Source organism: Lissotriton helveticus, chromosome 4_2 (genome assembly GCF_964261635.1).
Source record: "Lissotriton helveticus chromosome 4_2, aLisHel1.1, whole genome shotgun sequence".
NCBI lineage: Eukaryota > Metazoa > Chordata > Amphibia > Caudata > Salamandridae > Lissotriton > Lissotriton helveticus.
In genome coordinates, this window is record NC_136064.1 from 135,446,820 (window position 1) to 135,460,671 (window position 13,852).

General features: G+C 45.1%; 1 protein-coding gene across 1 annotated transcript in view; it reads right to left on the bottom strand.

Moving 5' to 3' along the window:
• Positions 1-13,852, bottom strand: part of LOC144752126 (nicotinamide N-methyltransferase-like) — a 44,186-nt gene that overhangs the window by 13,037 nt on the left and 17,297 nt on the right. Inside the window, exon 2 of the mRNA XM_078640071.1 lies at positions 6,054-6,261. Within this exon, the coding sequence (XP_078496197.1) occupies positions 6,054-6,261 (208 nt within the window). The remainder of the gene's footprint in view (positions 1-6,053; positions 6,262-13,852) is intronic.

Below are 13,852 nucleotides of genomic sequence, written 5' to 3' on the forward strand. Positions count from 1 at the left end.
GTTCCTTTTGTGGGGGGCCTGGGATGTTGTTGCTGGTGGGTGTGTGCGCAAATGCTTTACATATTGCCTCCGGGATAAGCCTGACTGCTCGTACTAAGCTACCAAGGGGGTGAGCAGAGGTTATCTTGGCGGGTGACTTCCTTGCCCTGACTAGAGTGGTGGTTTCTGCCTGGCTTTGGCGCAAGCCTTAGCCAACCAGAAATCCCCATTTCTAACAACGTCAATATCCACAGGGGAAAAGTACCACACCTCCTTAAATAAAATCCCAACCCCGCCACCTCTACCGCTATAACATGGCTTGTGAAAGGCTTAATAGCCCTAAGGACACGCCAGACCCAGCTCCAAATCAGAGCTGGGGTGAGTCCAAGTCTTAGTCACCACCAGGGCATCTAAGTCATGAGACTCTAGCAACAGCTGTGTCTCCAGATAATGTTAACAGAGGGACCTAACGTTGAGCAGACCACACCTTAAGGCGTCCCTTCTAATGATGTTAGTTACAGTCCCTGCCATAGCCACTGGTTGAGGTTCCCCCCAACACCACCCTGCTCACCTATTGCCCGTAGAAGAGTTCTTGAGTACCTGTTGGAGCAGCAGGGGGGTCTTTTCCAAAATCAGCAGAGTGGCTGGCGCTGCGCATGTCTGCAGCGTGTCAGCTTGCTAATATGGTGCACCACTGCATTTTGAAAATGACGCAGCTCAGTGCAGCACAATTACTTGTGGCACTCCGCCATTTTCATGTAAATATGCAACAAGAAATTACTGAATGTTTCAAGAGGTATCTGCTGTACACTTTATATATCACACACTTCTCTGGACTAATCTCCTATTTATGAACGAGACGCCAAGTTGTAACCTTGATTTCTAAAAGCAGGATCGATGTCTTGAAGAAAGATTCAGAAACTGTCACATGTGGGCTATGCGTAGCTGTAGCAGCAGTAGCAACAGAATGCATCACTGTTCATTATAAGAGTGTAAGGGCACACTTTTTTATTGCATTATTAGAGGTTAACAGTAAACTGAATCACTGTGTATTATCAAGGGATGTCACTGTTCATTGTTAGGTTGTAACTGCACTTGGCATCATCTTGGCACTGCTCACATTTGTTGGCCAACACCTAGCCTGCACCTGAATGGTAATAGAAGGGATTGCATTTAGTGTGCTACTGGCATGCCAGCTGAGCGCTGACAGCAGCAGCATTAAATGTAGAGCTGAGGCAAGTGAATTCATCAAAACGGACACCGACCATAGGCTAATGGATGAAGCCTGGTTTAAACCTCTATTAATAACTAGTGGCCTAAAATGTCAATCAGTCTGGCATTGGATGCAAACCTTTTGCCTTTGAGGAAGAAAGAAAGAAAGAAAGAAAGAAAGAAAGAAAGAAAGAAAGAAAGAAAGAAAGAAAGAAAGAAAGAAAGAAAGAAAGAAAGAAAGAAAGAAAGAAAGAAAGAAAAAATGAAAGGGAAAAAAACAAAGACAGAAAAAAGGAATAGAAGAAAGAAAGGAGGAAAGAGAAAAAAGAAAGAAAGAAAGAAAGAAAGTAAGAAAGAAAGAAAGAAAGAAAGAAAGATCAAAATTTCAAAAGAAAGCAAGAATGTAAAAGAAAAGGAAGGAAAGAAGAAAGAAAGAGGAAGAAATAAAGTACGAAAAAAAGAAAAAGAAAGAAAGATGGAGGAGAAAAGATGGAAAGAAAGAAAGAAAGAAAAAAGAATGAAAGGAAGAAAGAAGGAAATGGAGAGAAACAAATAAACAAAGAACCAAAGAAAGAAAAAGGGAACAGAAAAAAGGAAGAGAATGAAAGAAAGAAAGAGGTGGGAAGGAACGGAGGAAACAATCAAAGAAAGAAAAAAGGATGGAAAGAAGAAAGAAAGAAAGAAAGAAAGAAAGAAAGAAAGAATAGAAGAAAAAAGAAAGGTAGGATAAATAAAAGAAAGACAAAAGAAAGAAGTAAAAAGATGATATCTAAATACAGAACAGTTTCGAATGGTCACAATCTGGTTTGTTGTCAAAAAGCAGTAGTCAGAAAAGCAAAACTCTCCAAAAGGAATTTACAACAGCATTGTTAGGAGATTGGATCTGACAAAGATAGAATGTGCAGTAGAAGACATCACTAAAGTAATCATAAAGTAAACAAAAACACTGGCACTAAAGGGAACTACATCATTATGTGCTCACTGTAAGAAAGCAAAATGCAGTCACTCAAAGTGAAGTTATCCAGTTGTTGACCCAATGCTCCAAGCAGTAAGCTGAGTGTGCAGAATCAGAATATGAATGACTCAACAGACCGAAGGATAAAGAGATGTGGCAGAAAGCTCACTATCTCAAAGTGAATTATACATATTTTAGTACCATCAAAAGGTCTTGGCATACACTAGACCTAAAAGAGAATTAGTAAGAGGACTAGCTTAAATTAATGTAAAATCAGATTAGCAAACTATGCAGTAGACATACCTAATGAGGAAATTAAAACCAATAGAATTAAAATAGGAGAAGCAAACCTCTGATAAAGCTAAAAAATACTAATATAGCAAAATATTCTTGTGATAATCTACAAAAATAAAAATAAATAATGATGGCGTGTCCTGGGTCCAGAGCCCCAAATACAAGACAAGCAACGGGTGGGTAACACTGGCAGGTACTGCCTACATGAGGTCACTCTGTGAACAGGTGCATCAGAGGCGAAAATGGCGGCGTAAGCTCCGATGCGGAGAGAGCTCTTGCAGACGCCCCCTCGGATGGCTTGCTGCGGGCCCCCGAATAAGCAGAGCAGAGGTGGAATCAAGGTGAGCGGCGATGCGGGGTTGATTTTGGCTGCTGCGAGGCTTTAATATTGAACTGTGCCTCGTTAGCCTCGCGCGCCTGACCTTAAGATGGCTGCCCGAGGGGAACACCGCATGGATGGCTAGGGTGAGGGTGTCTTCTGAACCTCTGGGGTGCGGGATCTTTCAGCTACTCGGGTGCTGGAGTCATAACACACCTCCCCTACTTCCGAGGCTTTACTGACAATGTGATCCTGTACTCCCAAGGCCCTTCGGTGAGCATCAACATCTGGGGATCACATATTGTCCTCTCCTTGCATGCACTGCATATTCCACCTCTGCCCTCTGGAGAGACCGCCACAGTAACTTTGCCTTTGGGTACGCAGGTGTTGACAACGTTCAATATCGAGCACCAGCCGTCTGACCCTGATGCGAGGCCTTCCATATTCATGTGCCGCAACGGTCTGCAGCCTTGAATTTAGTTCTAATCTACCTTAACAGCCCCAAACGCTCTGGGGGCTGATCCATATGCCACCTAAGTAGGCGACGGGCTAGTCTTTAAACAAGGTCTTGGACTTCTTACCGAATTCTGAGAAACGATCTACACTTCGATGAGACACAGGCGCAGCAACAATAAACCTCAAAAAGCGGATCGCCTGAACATTCTCAAGGACTACAAAGCCGAACCACGCAGTAACAGCAGTCGCGACATCAAATCCTCAATGGATCATCTACGTTCAGCCTGGTCGGAGCTGTGCCGTCCCTGCAGCAAGATGTGGATTCGGTGGGCACCAGGGTCCTTGACCTTGTGACGCAACACCAGGACCGCAATCTATAGCCCACTAGATGCATGGGAACATCCTGCCGAACTACCTTTCTGCCTTCACCTGTCCTGGCCCTAATCTCCACCCTGTTTATCGCCTCGCTCTACTCCTCTCCACTTTCCTGTTGCTGACCTCTGCCTTCACCTGTCCTGGCCCTTAGTCCCCACCCTATATGTCTGTGAATTTTTCCCTCGTCATTTGAGATCTAGCTACTTTGTCTGATGCCCGATGGAGCTACCTAGTTTAGCTATAGGGAAAACAGGTTGGGGATTCCCTCCTCGGAGGTCACCTACCCAGTCGGTCTTCAGCCAAACTTCCTTTCGTCTCTCCTGTCGTCTCTTCCCGCATCCTCCCTTTATTTTTGTCTCTCCTTCTCTCCTCTCCCAATGTATTGAGACTAAACTATTTTGTCGAATGCCTGATGGAGCTACCTGGTTTAGCTATAGAGGAGATGGACCATGGACTCCCTCCTTGGTCGTCATCTACCCAGTCGGCCGTTAGACAGACCTCATTTCGTCTCTCCCGTTGTCTCTTCCCCTATACCCCCTTTCTCTCCTTCCATGCCCCCTCCCCTATACGCTCCATTTATTTTGCCCTCCATATTCCTTTAATTGCTTTTCCCATTGAAACCAAGCTATTTGGCCAATGCCCAGTGGAGCTACCTGATAGTTATAGAGGAGATGGGTTTTGGGACTTCCCCTCGACCGTCACCTACCCAGCGGGACTTTGGACAGACTTTCCTTTCGTCTCTCTGCCGTATCTCCCTCCTATCCCTTTACCCTTCCCCCCTTCCCCTCTACACTTCAATTATCTCGTCTTCTATGTCTCTTGCAATTGTTTGTCTAGCAACTGATGTAAATTGGAACTGATGTAATCTTGTAATTGTAATTTTTGTGGAACCTCATGTAAAGTGCTCTGGGTCTAGCCAGCGCTATATAAAACTCTTGAATAAATAACAAATACATGTGGAACACCAAGGCAAGGAGCATCATCAGGTAAAAGCATGGACCTCAACTGACTGCACACCTCAAAGCCAAGCAAGCCAAGGACGGAACCCACTGCAGGTGGACTTCAGCAGCTGGATCGCAGTGCCAGGTTAGACAGGGCTCACTACAGTTGAACTTCAACAGCTGGCATGCAGTGCAAGTAAAGATAGTACCCACTGGAGGTGGACTTTAGTTGCTGGCCCACAGTGCCAGAAAAGATGGAACCCACTGCGGGTGGAATTCTACAGTTTGGATGCAGTTCTGGCGATGATGGAACCCACTGTAGGTGGACGTCAGCTTCTGGCTCACAGTGACAGTGCATATTCACAGACAGTGGCAGGTGCAGGAAAACAATCATCCACTTAGAAAAGGTGCAGCATGTTAATGCTGTTCAAATGCCCTTTCTTCAGGTGCTGCACTGCACACTGCACTAACCATCACAACATATTGTCAATATCTCGGATCCCATGGAGATGGTAAACATCCCACCATTGTCACACTCAGTGTGTACTTTTCTCTGCAAATCTTTTCGGCAAACCAGGGGCTGATTCTGGGATTCAGATCTCCTCTGCTAGAGCTGGCCACAGGCCTTGGGTGCGTACATCTCTTTTGACCAGATGATAGCACTGAATATGCCCTGTCCACAGTCTTTGTTGGGGTAATGGCTCAATTAATGCACAGTCTGATCTCTCCAAACTTGTTTGAGGCAAAAAGTGAAGCAAAAAGATATCCCTATTGATCTAATTATCTTTCTTATTTTAGGCAATCTAGACACACCACAACTCGGATTCAACTGGCTGTGTAGGGATCGGTGAGGTAAAATAGAAAAACAGGTCCTTACAGGAGGGACAGCTAACTAAAGAGATTATTATTGTCTAAAGGAAACCAAACATCTTAGAACTACTTACAAACCGATAGCTCACAGCCAGTTGTATAATGTACACAACACCATGTTTTGCACATACATTCCACACTCAAGAGGAAGCAATGGGTTCCAGTGATGACAGACTACATAGCTGTATAAGGGACCAGTAAGCAGCCCTTTCCAACTTGGGGTGCAGATAACTTGGTCTGTATCCCATGAACATCATCGATCAGATGTCAACATACATTAGCCGTATCACACCAAATAGCAGTCACCCATGTCGAAAGGAGTACTACTTTGGATGACCCTCCTCACCAGTTGACTCGAGTGCTTTCTTGTGGAGCAACATATTTCACAAAAACATCCAGAGTGTCAGCCATGAGGTTTCGGTGCAAGAATCATCCCAGGTCCATCAGACATGTTGAAAAATGAAACGGTGTGGCCCAGTCCTAGTGTACGATGAACATATGCCATACAGAAAGCAGTACATGACACAAGGATTACTGAGTACCTCTGACCGGTAGACGGTGACTTACATACACTGTGGTACTTTCAAGTCTATTACACTGACTATTTAACACCATCAACACCAACGTGGTTCGCACAGTGTAGGATCGTTACCTGCTGCCCTGGAGTTCACAAAAATACTTTATCGCATTACTACAATCCACTGCATCAGGTTCATTCTTCAGCCATTTCTGTAGCTCCTCCATGGACTTGTCATTCAAGCAGGCGAAGGTGATCTCAGTGAAATACTCACAGGCTGGGATGGTGTAATGGATGAGGGGGCCAATCGAAGCTTGAATCAGAGAGCCCCCTTCCACCGCACCTGCTCAGAGAAAGATCCACACTTGAATGTACTGCAAAGCTATCAATGGATGTAGGGTTTAGTGTTCATCCAGGATCTGCACACATCCCCTCTTGGTTGTCCAAACCCCACTGCGCACAACCTTTAGCCTGCAGCCAACCCTCTGCAGGCGAGCAACCCATCGCCATGCACTGTGATAGATTCATAAATATTTATGAATAAAAGGACCTTTCACCAAATATCTCCATCTATTGATTTGCATCCTGCTTCTTACTAACAGTCCATAGCATAAGGCAGTTGGCATTTTACTGGCACACAAAGATAGCGACACTCAAAAAACAATTTGTTAAAAACACTGTGCAATGTACCTTTACATAATGGGTTCTCTTTACAATTGTTCCACAGTATACAATACATTTATTTCAGTTTTATTCATCAGCAATGCCATATGCATGAATCCTATAGAATACGAGCACCGTTCATTAGAGTAGCACAAGTGGACATGACATTTTTTTGATGGAGTCACACACCCTAAACTTTGTGAGGGACCCTTGAAATGATTGCTTCTGACGCAAGATTGATATCCAGTAACAACTTGAGTTATTCAAGCGTCGTGACAGACTTGTTAATCAGTTGCTTCTGACTCGGGATGGACATCCAGTAAAGTTCTGAATAGCTGCTGCTTGTTAAAGACTTCAAACTATTGCCTCTGACTCAAAAAGGACATCTAGCAATTACTTGAAGTACTGTACATATCTGAAAGGCCAGAACGATTGGCTGTGCCAAAGTGGGTTGTTAAATGTATTCATAAACTTTAAATTTTACAAGTGCAGCATAGGGTTATTAGCACAAGGCAGTTGCACTTAACCGTAATTCCAGGTTAAAGGTCCATAGTAACATAGCAGTGCCTTACACACGTATGTTAATTATCACAAATATTGTTGAGAGCCCCCTGATATCCGCATGCACAAGGTCAGATGTGGCAGCATCACAGACCCTCAACCTGAGTGTCCCCCTTCTGTCTGTGTGACTTATAGCTGGTGCACGCTTTGAAGTTGATGAAGCTTCTTGAGTTCTACCCTTAATGAGGTTTTTGTAATTCCTTGCCCGGGATTCCAGATATTCTGGGCCCAACTTTCTAAAAGTGGCATTTACAGAATTGGGACTCAAATTCTGGCTTTACCATTAAAGAGGGTTTTAAATAATAATTCTTTACACACCAAGCTTAACATTCCTACCTGCTCCCAATTGAAAGTTATTAATTAATAAATGTAAGAAAGTAACCCAAGGTTGTACTATGGGAAGGGTAGTGTTAAAACAAATGTGTGTTTTTTCTCTACAATAACATGTAAAACCTAAAAGTGCATGCCCAACTTTTAAAATATAACACTCCCGGGCTCACAGTCTGTTTAGAGCCTACCCTAGGAGCGACTTTCATGTATTAAAAATGAAGGTTTAGGCCTGGTAATTTTCCCATGCAAAGCTGCTCATTCCAATCACACTCAAACTATCCCTACTTAGAGACGGTTATTCCTATTACACGCACACAATTACACTATTCCTATTCAGAGTTGCTCATTCCTATCACACACATACTATCCCCACTCAGAGGTACTTAATTTTATAACACACAAACGATCTACTATTCCCACTCAGAGATGTGCAGTCTTATCACATGCACACTATTCCTACTCACACTATGCTCATGCAGAGCTACTCAGCCTCATTGTAGGCACACTATTCACTCTCATAATATCCTCATGCAGAGCTACTAAATCTTATAACAGCCCCACTATTCCCACTTACGTTATCCTCTCTCACACTATCCCCACATAGTGCTACTTAATCTTTTCATATACACACACACTATCCCCACTCACTCTGTGCCCACTGAGTGGCAATCATTCCTATCACATACACACTATCCCCACTCACACTATCCCTACTCAGAGACACTCAAGGCATATTTACAAAAAAATGCTAGAGCACAGTGTTAAAATAAATTTGATAACGCAGAGCTTCGACATTTCTAAAGCACAGCTAAACAAGCTGCCAGGCCCTCTTGCACCATTTTAGAACAGTGCCTGCACTGCAGGGGCGATTGTTTAGTTGCCCAAAGGGACACCTCTCTGCATGTAAACAAGCAATAATGGTGATTTGCTCTTTTTATATGTGCTGTAGAATGCAGCACACATAGAAAGAACAAAAAACAAGGGGAATTTAAAATGTTCTCCACCTATCTCCATTCTAAGCCCAGGTATTACCTGGCCTTAGTTTTTAGTGCTGCCCCAGCCTAGTAAATCTCCATGTTTTTTGTGCAGATTGCAGCAAAGACTGTACTCCAAGTGTCTCAGTCCTCCAGGTGTGGTGTGATCCCCATTGGTAAACAGATTGTTAAAGTTCTGTGTTTCTCATGAGTTGTACTGTCAGGAAATACTGCCTCAATTTGAGTAATTTTTTGAGCTATCCAGAATGAAATTTGTTCCCTTTTTGCGGGCAATTTACCAATGACTAATTGTGGTATGATTTTATTTGTGTTCCCCTGGTGAGGCGTTTGTTGTGGAATCCTTTTTAGGAGGTTGGACTGTTAAAGTCTGCATGACATATTGAACCAATTGTCCATCTATTTTTATTAGATGTTTTAGTTGAACTAATAATTCCGCACCTGACATTTCTTCAATGTCAGGATGTGGTGTATAGGCGCCTTTAAACCAGAGCTGATGCTCTTGGTAAATTAGTGGAATTTCAATTTCCTCAAAAGGAACGTATTCCATTGGATTATACTCTACTTTGTAGAAGTGAAACACATGCGATACAGCATTTGCTTCAGGGAAGACTATCCATGAATAGAATACCTCTGTCTGCCGATATTCGTGTGCCTCTTTGACAAAAATTACCCTACCACCTCTTGATGATAGGCCATTTGTTATATGCTGTATAGTGATGGTTTTCCTTAGGTTTTCCGGGATGATTATAGCATCTGGGTCATTTAGTTGGAAACCTGCAACGTCTAAACCCGGTCGGGCTACAGCTGCAGCTGCACAGTTCTTGGGGTCACTCATTTTATTGACCGAAAGTTTGCAGAGCAAGTTTCAAGGAAACAAAGATAAGGTGCACAATATTTTGGAACACTGTATTCGTCAACGTTGAATCAAACCAAAAACTAATACATAGGATTTTTGTCCTACTCAGTTATGGCGGATATTTTATGCTTTTACCCACTCTAGAAGTCTATTGAAGTATTTTACAGAAAAAAATGGTCTCTGTGAAAAACACGACTGAGTTACTCTAGTATCTAGCGTTAAATTGGTGCCTCACCAAACGTTGGGCGCCATGTTGTGATAATTTAGCAATGATTAGGTTAAGCATTAGCAGAAGACATCTTGTATTTAGAGACTATCTTGTCCGTTTTACGATTCCATTTTGTATTTCTGCTGGCCATTTTGTTTGCCATGTGCTCTGTCCTACCTTCCTGTTAACTGCTCTTGAAATCTGCCTAGAGACAAGATATATTTATCCTCTTCTGCTTTACACATGCTCAGTTGAGCATGCAGCTGTCTCCAACTTGTAACTGTCAAGATGTGTCCACCAGAATTAGCTAACTGTCAGCCCTTCCCACTTGTTGGCTAGCGCACACTCTCTGTATGACCTTATATGAATTTGAAACCAACACGCCTTGTACCGCCTTCATTTCAGCCCCTGTGTGGTTATAAAAGGACCAAGCTCCTTCCAGTCAGTGTGCTACCCCATACTCTACCGAAGGGTGTTGTGTGAATGTAGTTCCACCTCATGAGGTTTAATAAACTCTGCCTTTTCTATTCCAGTTTCTGTGCCAACTTCCTATTATTGGTCTAATGATTCTAAGCAGAGAAGGGCGAATCCCTTGCACTAGTAGGACTGGCTGAGGCTTGCTACCACAATGTAGTGTAGTTCCTATATTCCCACTAGGCTCTGCGCATTGGAATAATATATCCTATAGATTTGACGTAGGACTTAGGTCGACTAGGTCTCAATCGAATATATTAGACTTAATTGTGAGTGCCAGCTAGCTCAGAGGTCACTAGAAACTTTCTCGAATTCACAAGAAGGGATTAGTTTCTGACAACCGCATAAACATGACAACTTTGCTTCCCCAAGAATAAAACTGATCTTCAGAGTCGTGGAAACAATAGATAGATATTTTACTCAGTCAATCGTGCATGCTTCGTTTCATCAGAGGTGCAGAGAAATAGAGAAACGGGCGTTTTCAATAAAAGGGTTTATTGAACAGTCTTCTTTCTCATGCAAGTAAAGTAAAGTGCTACAATCGTAATACTGGTTACGAAGTATAATGCGTACAGTAAGAAGAGTATTATAAAATAATACAGTAAAACCATTGTATAGTTCCTAGACCATAGATAAATACATACATAAATAGGGGAGCTTGGAAACACTGGAGCTGGATTCTCAGCGAGGGAAAGGACAGCTTCTCTGTCAGTGCGTCAGCTGGAGGGTCGACTTCCTTTGGAACTTGCTGTAGCAAGCTGCGTTGGGCAAGTAGATAGTCGAGCTGCTCTGAACCACCGTGTGTTTGCTAGGGCAAGTGTAGGCATATTTATACCTTGAAGGTGCCTTGTTTGATGTAAAGTCGGACATAAAAACGTCAGCAAAGAACCCCAAGGGAATGGTAGTTCTTTGAAAACGCCATGATTTCTAGGACAAATCAATATTCAAGTAAGGGGATGTCCCTGACTGCTGAAGCCGAGTTTTTTCAAGAAATTGGCTTTTTGGAACTAGTGGAAGTAGCCATGCCTGTATTTGGACTGGATGGGTTATGTCTAAATATGGGTATGATTTATATGCCTATATAAGGGCAATATGAATTATAGCTATAAAACGGCATGAATCGGTAAATTACGCTTGATTCTAAAAATGGTTCACAACACCCTAAAGTAGGGTCTTTAATCAGAAAAGGATGGCGGGATGCCTACAGTCAGAAGAGCTAGAGTAACCGCTGCAGTCATAAGAGAAAGGGAAGCTTTCAGTCAAGAGCAGCTTCTTGGAGGTTTGAGTAGTTTCCTCACCCACTAGTGAGGTTTGAGAGAAATGGTCTCAAGAATAATAAAGTGGCTATTTTTTAAATGTGCTCACCCTCATGGTGTGACGACTCGCTGGCCACCTTCTTCCATCGCAAGATAGCTGACATTCATGACAGATCCAATGCCATGACCGTCCCGTCAACCACTGAGACTCCCGCCCCCATGACCACCATCCGCACAGGCCTCCTGCTCGCCTGGACCAACATCACCGACGACAACACCATCAAGATCATGAACACCATACACTCCAGATCTCCGTCAGACCCATGCCCACACCACATCTTCAACAAAGCCAGCACAGCCATCGCACCCCATCTCTGGAAAGTCATCAACATCCACTTCGAGACAGCAACCTTCCCAGGGAGCTGGAAGCACGCCGAGATTAACGCCTTACTCAAGAAACCCAAGGCAGACCCCAAGGATCTCAAGAACTTCCAGCCCATCTCCCTGCTCCCGTTCCCGGCAAAGGTCATCAAGAAGACCGTCAACAAACAACTGACCCACTACCATGAGGAGAACTGCATCCTGGACCCCTCCCAGGCCGGGTTCTGCAGCAACCATAGCACCAAAACTGCCCTCATCGCCGCCACAGATGACATCAGGACCCTGCTAGACAACTGAGAAGCAGCTGCCCTCATCCTTCTATACCTATCAGCCGCCTTCGAAACAGTCTGCCACCAAACACTATGAACACGCCTCCACGATGCCGGGAGCCAAAAACCCAGACTGGATGACCTCTGTCCTCTAGGGCAGAAGACCCATGGTGACAGATTCTGATAAACGTCTCAGAGACTTGCAGGATGAGATAGAGTATCTATGTGGTAGATTTGAGGACCAAAGGGATAGATCAAGAAGTAATAATGTATGGATCATGGGTCTCCCCGAACAGGCAGAGGGCCCAAATATGGAGCTTTATCTTGAGGTCTAGGTTCATGAAGACGATCCTTCATGGCAAGCAATCCACTTTCTTTCTTTCAAAAGGACCCACAGAGTCCCTGAGAGACCTCCCCGTCTGGGTGCCCCTTCGAACCTGTTGGCCGCCTGCCTTTTGAAGGGATGGAGACCATATTCTACAGGTGGTGAGAGCCAAGAGTCCCTGGCATATCGAGTACATTCAAGTGCACATTTATCTTGGCTTTACCTTGGAAGCTGAGCGATGCAGATCTTCTTTCATGAAAGTAAGGAAATGCCTCTGTGATCACAGCATCAAATATCCTTTGCAATTCCCTCTTACTCTTCCGATATTACATGAAGGTACCACTTCTTTTTGTGCAACACCAGAGGATGCCTGTTCCTGGCAAGAATGCAAGGGTCTTGCATTCTCATCTGAGGATGAAACAGACCTCCCTACTTCATGGCAAACAAAGTGACAATGCAAACCACGTAACATATATCTACCATGGGTCCCCATTAAAGAGGAGGCAGCCAAGGAAACGGCTTGTGTGGTGGAGGACATGGAGAAACATTTATAAAGTACCTCTGGTAAAGACTGTTATTTAGGTTGTTAGGTAGGGATTGTGCACGCAGTGAAAGCACGGAAGCACTTTGAAGCACTTGCCTCTTGTTCTCTTTGTTCCTGGACCTGCACCTCACCGCACCCGCTTCGCGGGTGCCGCAGTGCCTGCAAGTGAGAGGCGCTTGACACCAGACCGCGGCAGAGGAGGCAGCGGGAGTACCTGCGGTCAGGGCTGTGAGTACCAGCGGGGCTGCGAGCGTAGCGGGGACTCCACTGACCAGGAGTCCCTGCTTGACCTCCTGACATCTTCCGGTCCGCTCTCCCTGCTGGCACGCCCACCGCTCACCTGCAGATCCTCAAAAACCCTTCTCCACAGCTCTTGTCGGGATTTTGCATGCAGTGAAAGCACGGAAGCACTTTGAAGCACTTGCCTCTTGTTCTCTTTGTTCCTGGACCTGCACCTCGCTGCACCCGCTTCGCGGGTGCCGCAGCGCCTGCAAGTGAGAGGCGCTTGACACCAGACCGCGGCAGAGGAGGCAGCGGGAGTACCTGCGGTCAGGCCTGTGAGTACCCGCGGGGCTGCGAGCGTAGCGGGGACTCCACTGACCAGGAGTCCCTGCGTGACCTCCTGACATCTTCCGGTCCGCTCTCCCTGCTGGCACACCCACCGCTCACCTGGGAATCCTCAAAAACCCTTCTCCACAGCTCTTGTCGTGATTGTGCACGCAGTGAAAGCACGGAAGCACTTTGAAGCACTTGCCTCTTGTTCTCTTTGTTCCTGGACCTGCACCTCGCCGCACCCGCTTCGTGGGTGCCGCAGCGCCTGCAAGTGAGAGGCGCTTGACACCAGACCGCGGCAGAGGAGGCAGCGGGAGTACCTGCGGTCAGGGCTGTGAGTACCAGCGGGGCTGTGAGCGTAGCGGGGACTCCACTGACCAGGAGTCCCTGCGTGACCTCCTGACATCTTCCGGTCCGCTCTCCCTGCTGGCACGCCCACCACTCACCTGCGGATCCTCAAAAACCCTTCTCCACAGCTCTTGTCGGGATTTTGCACGCAGTGAAAGCACGGAAGCACTTT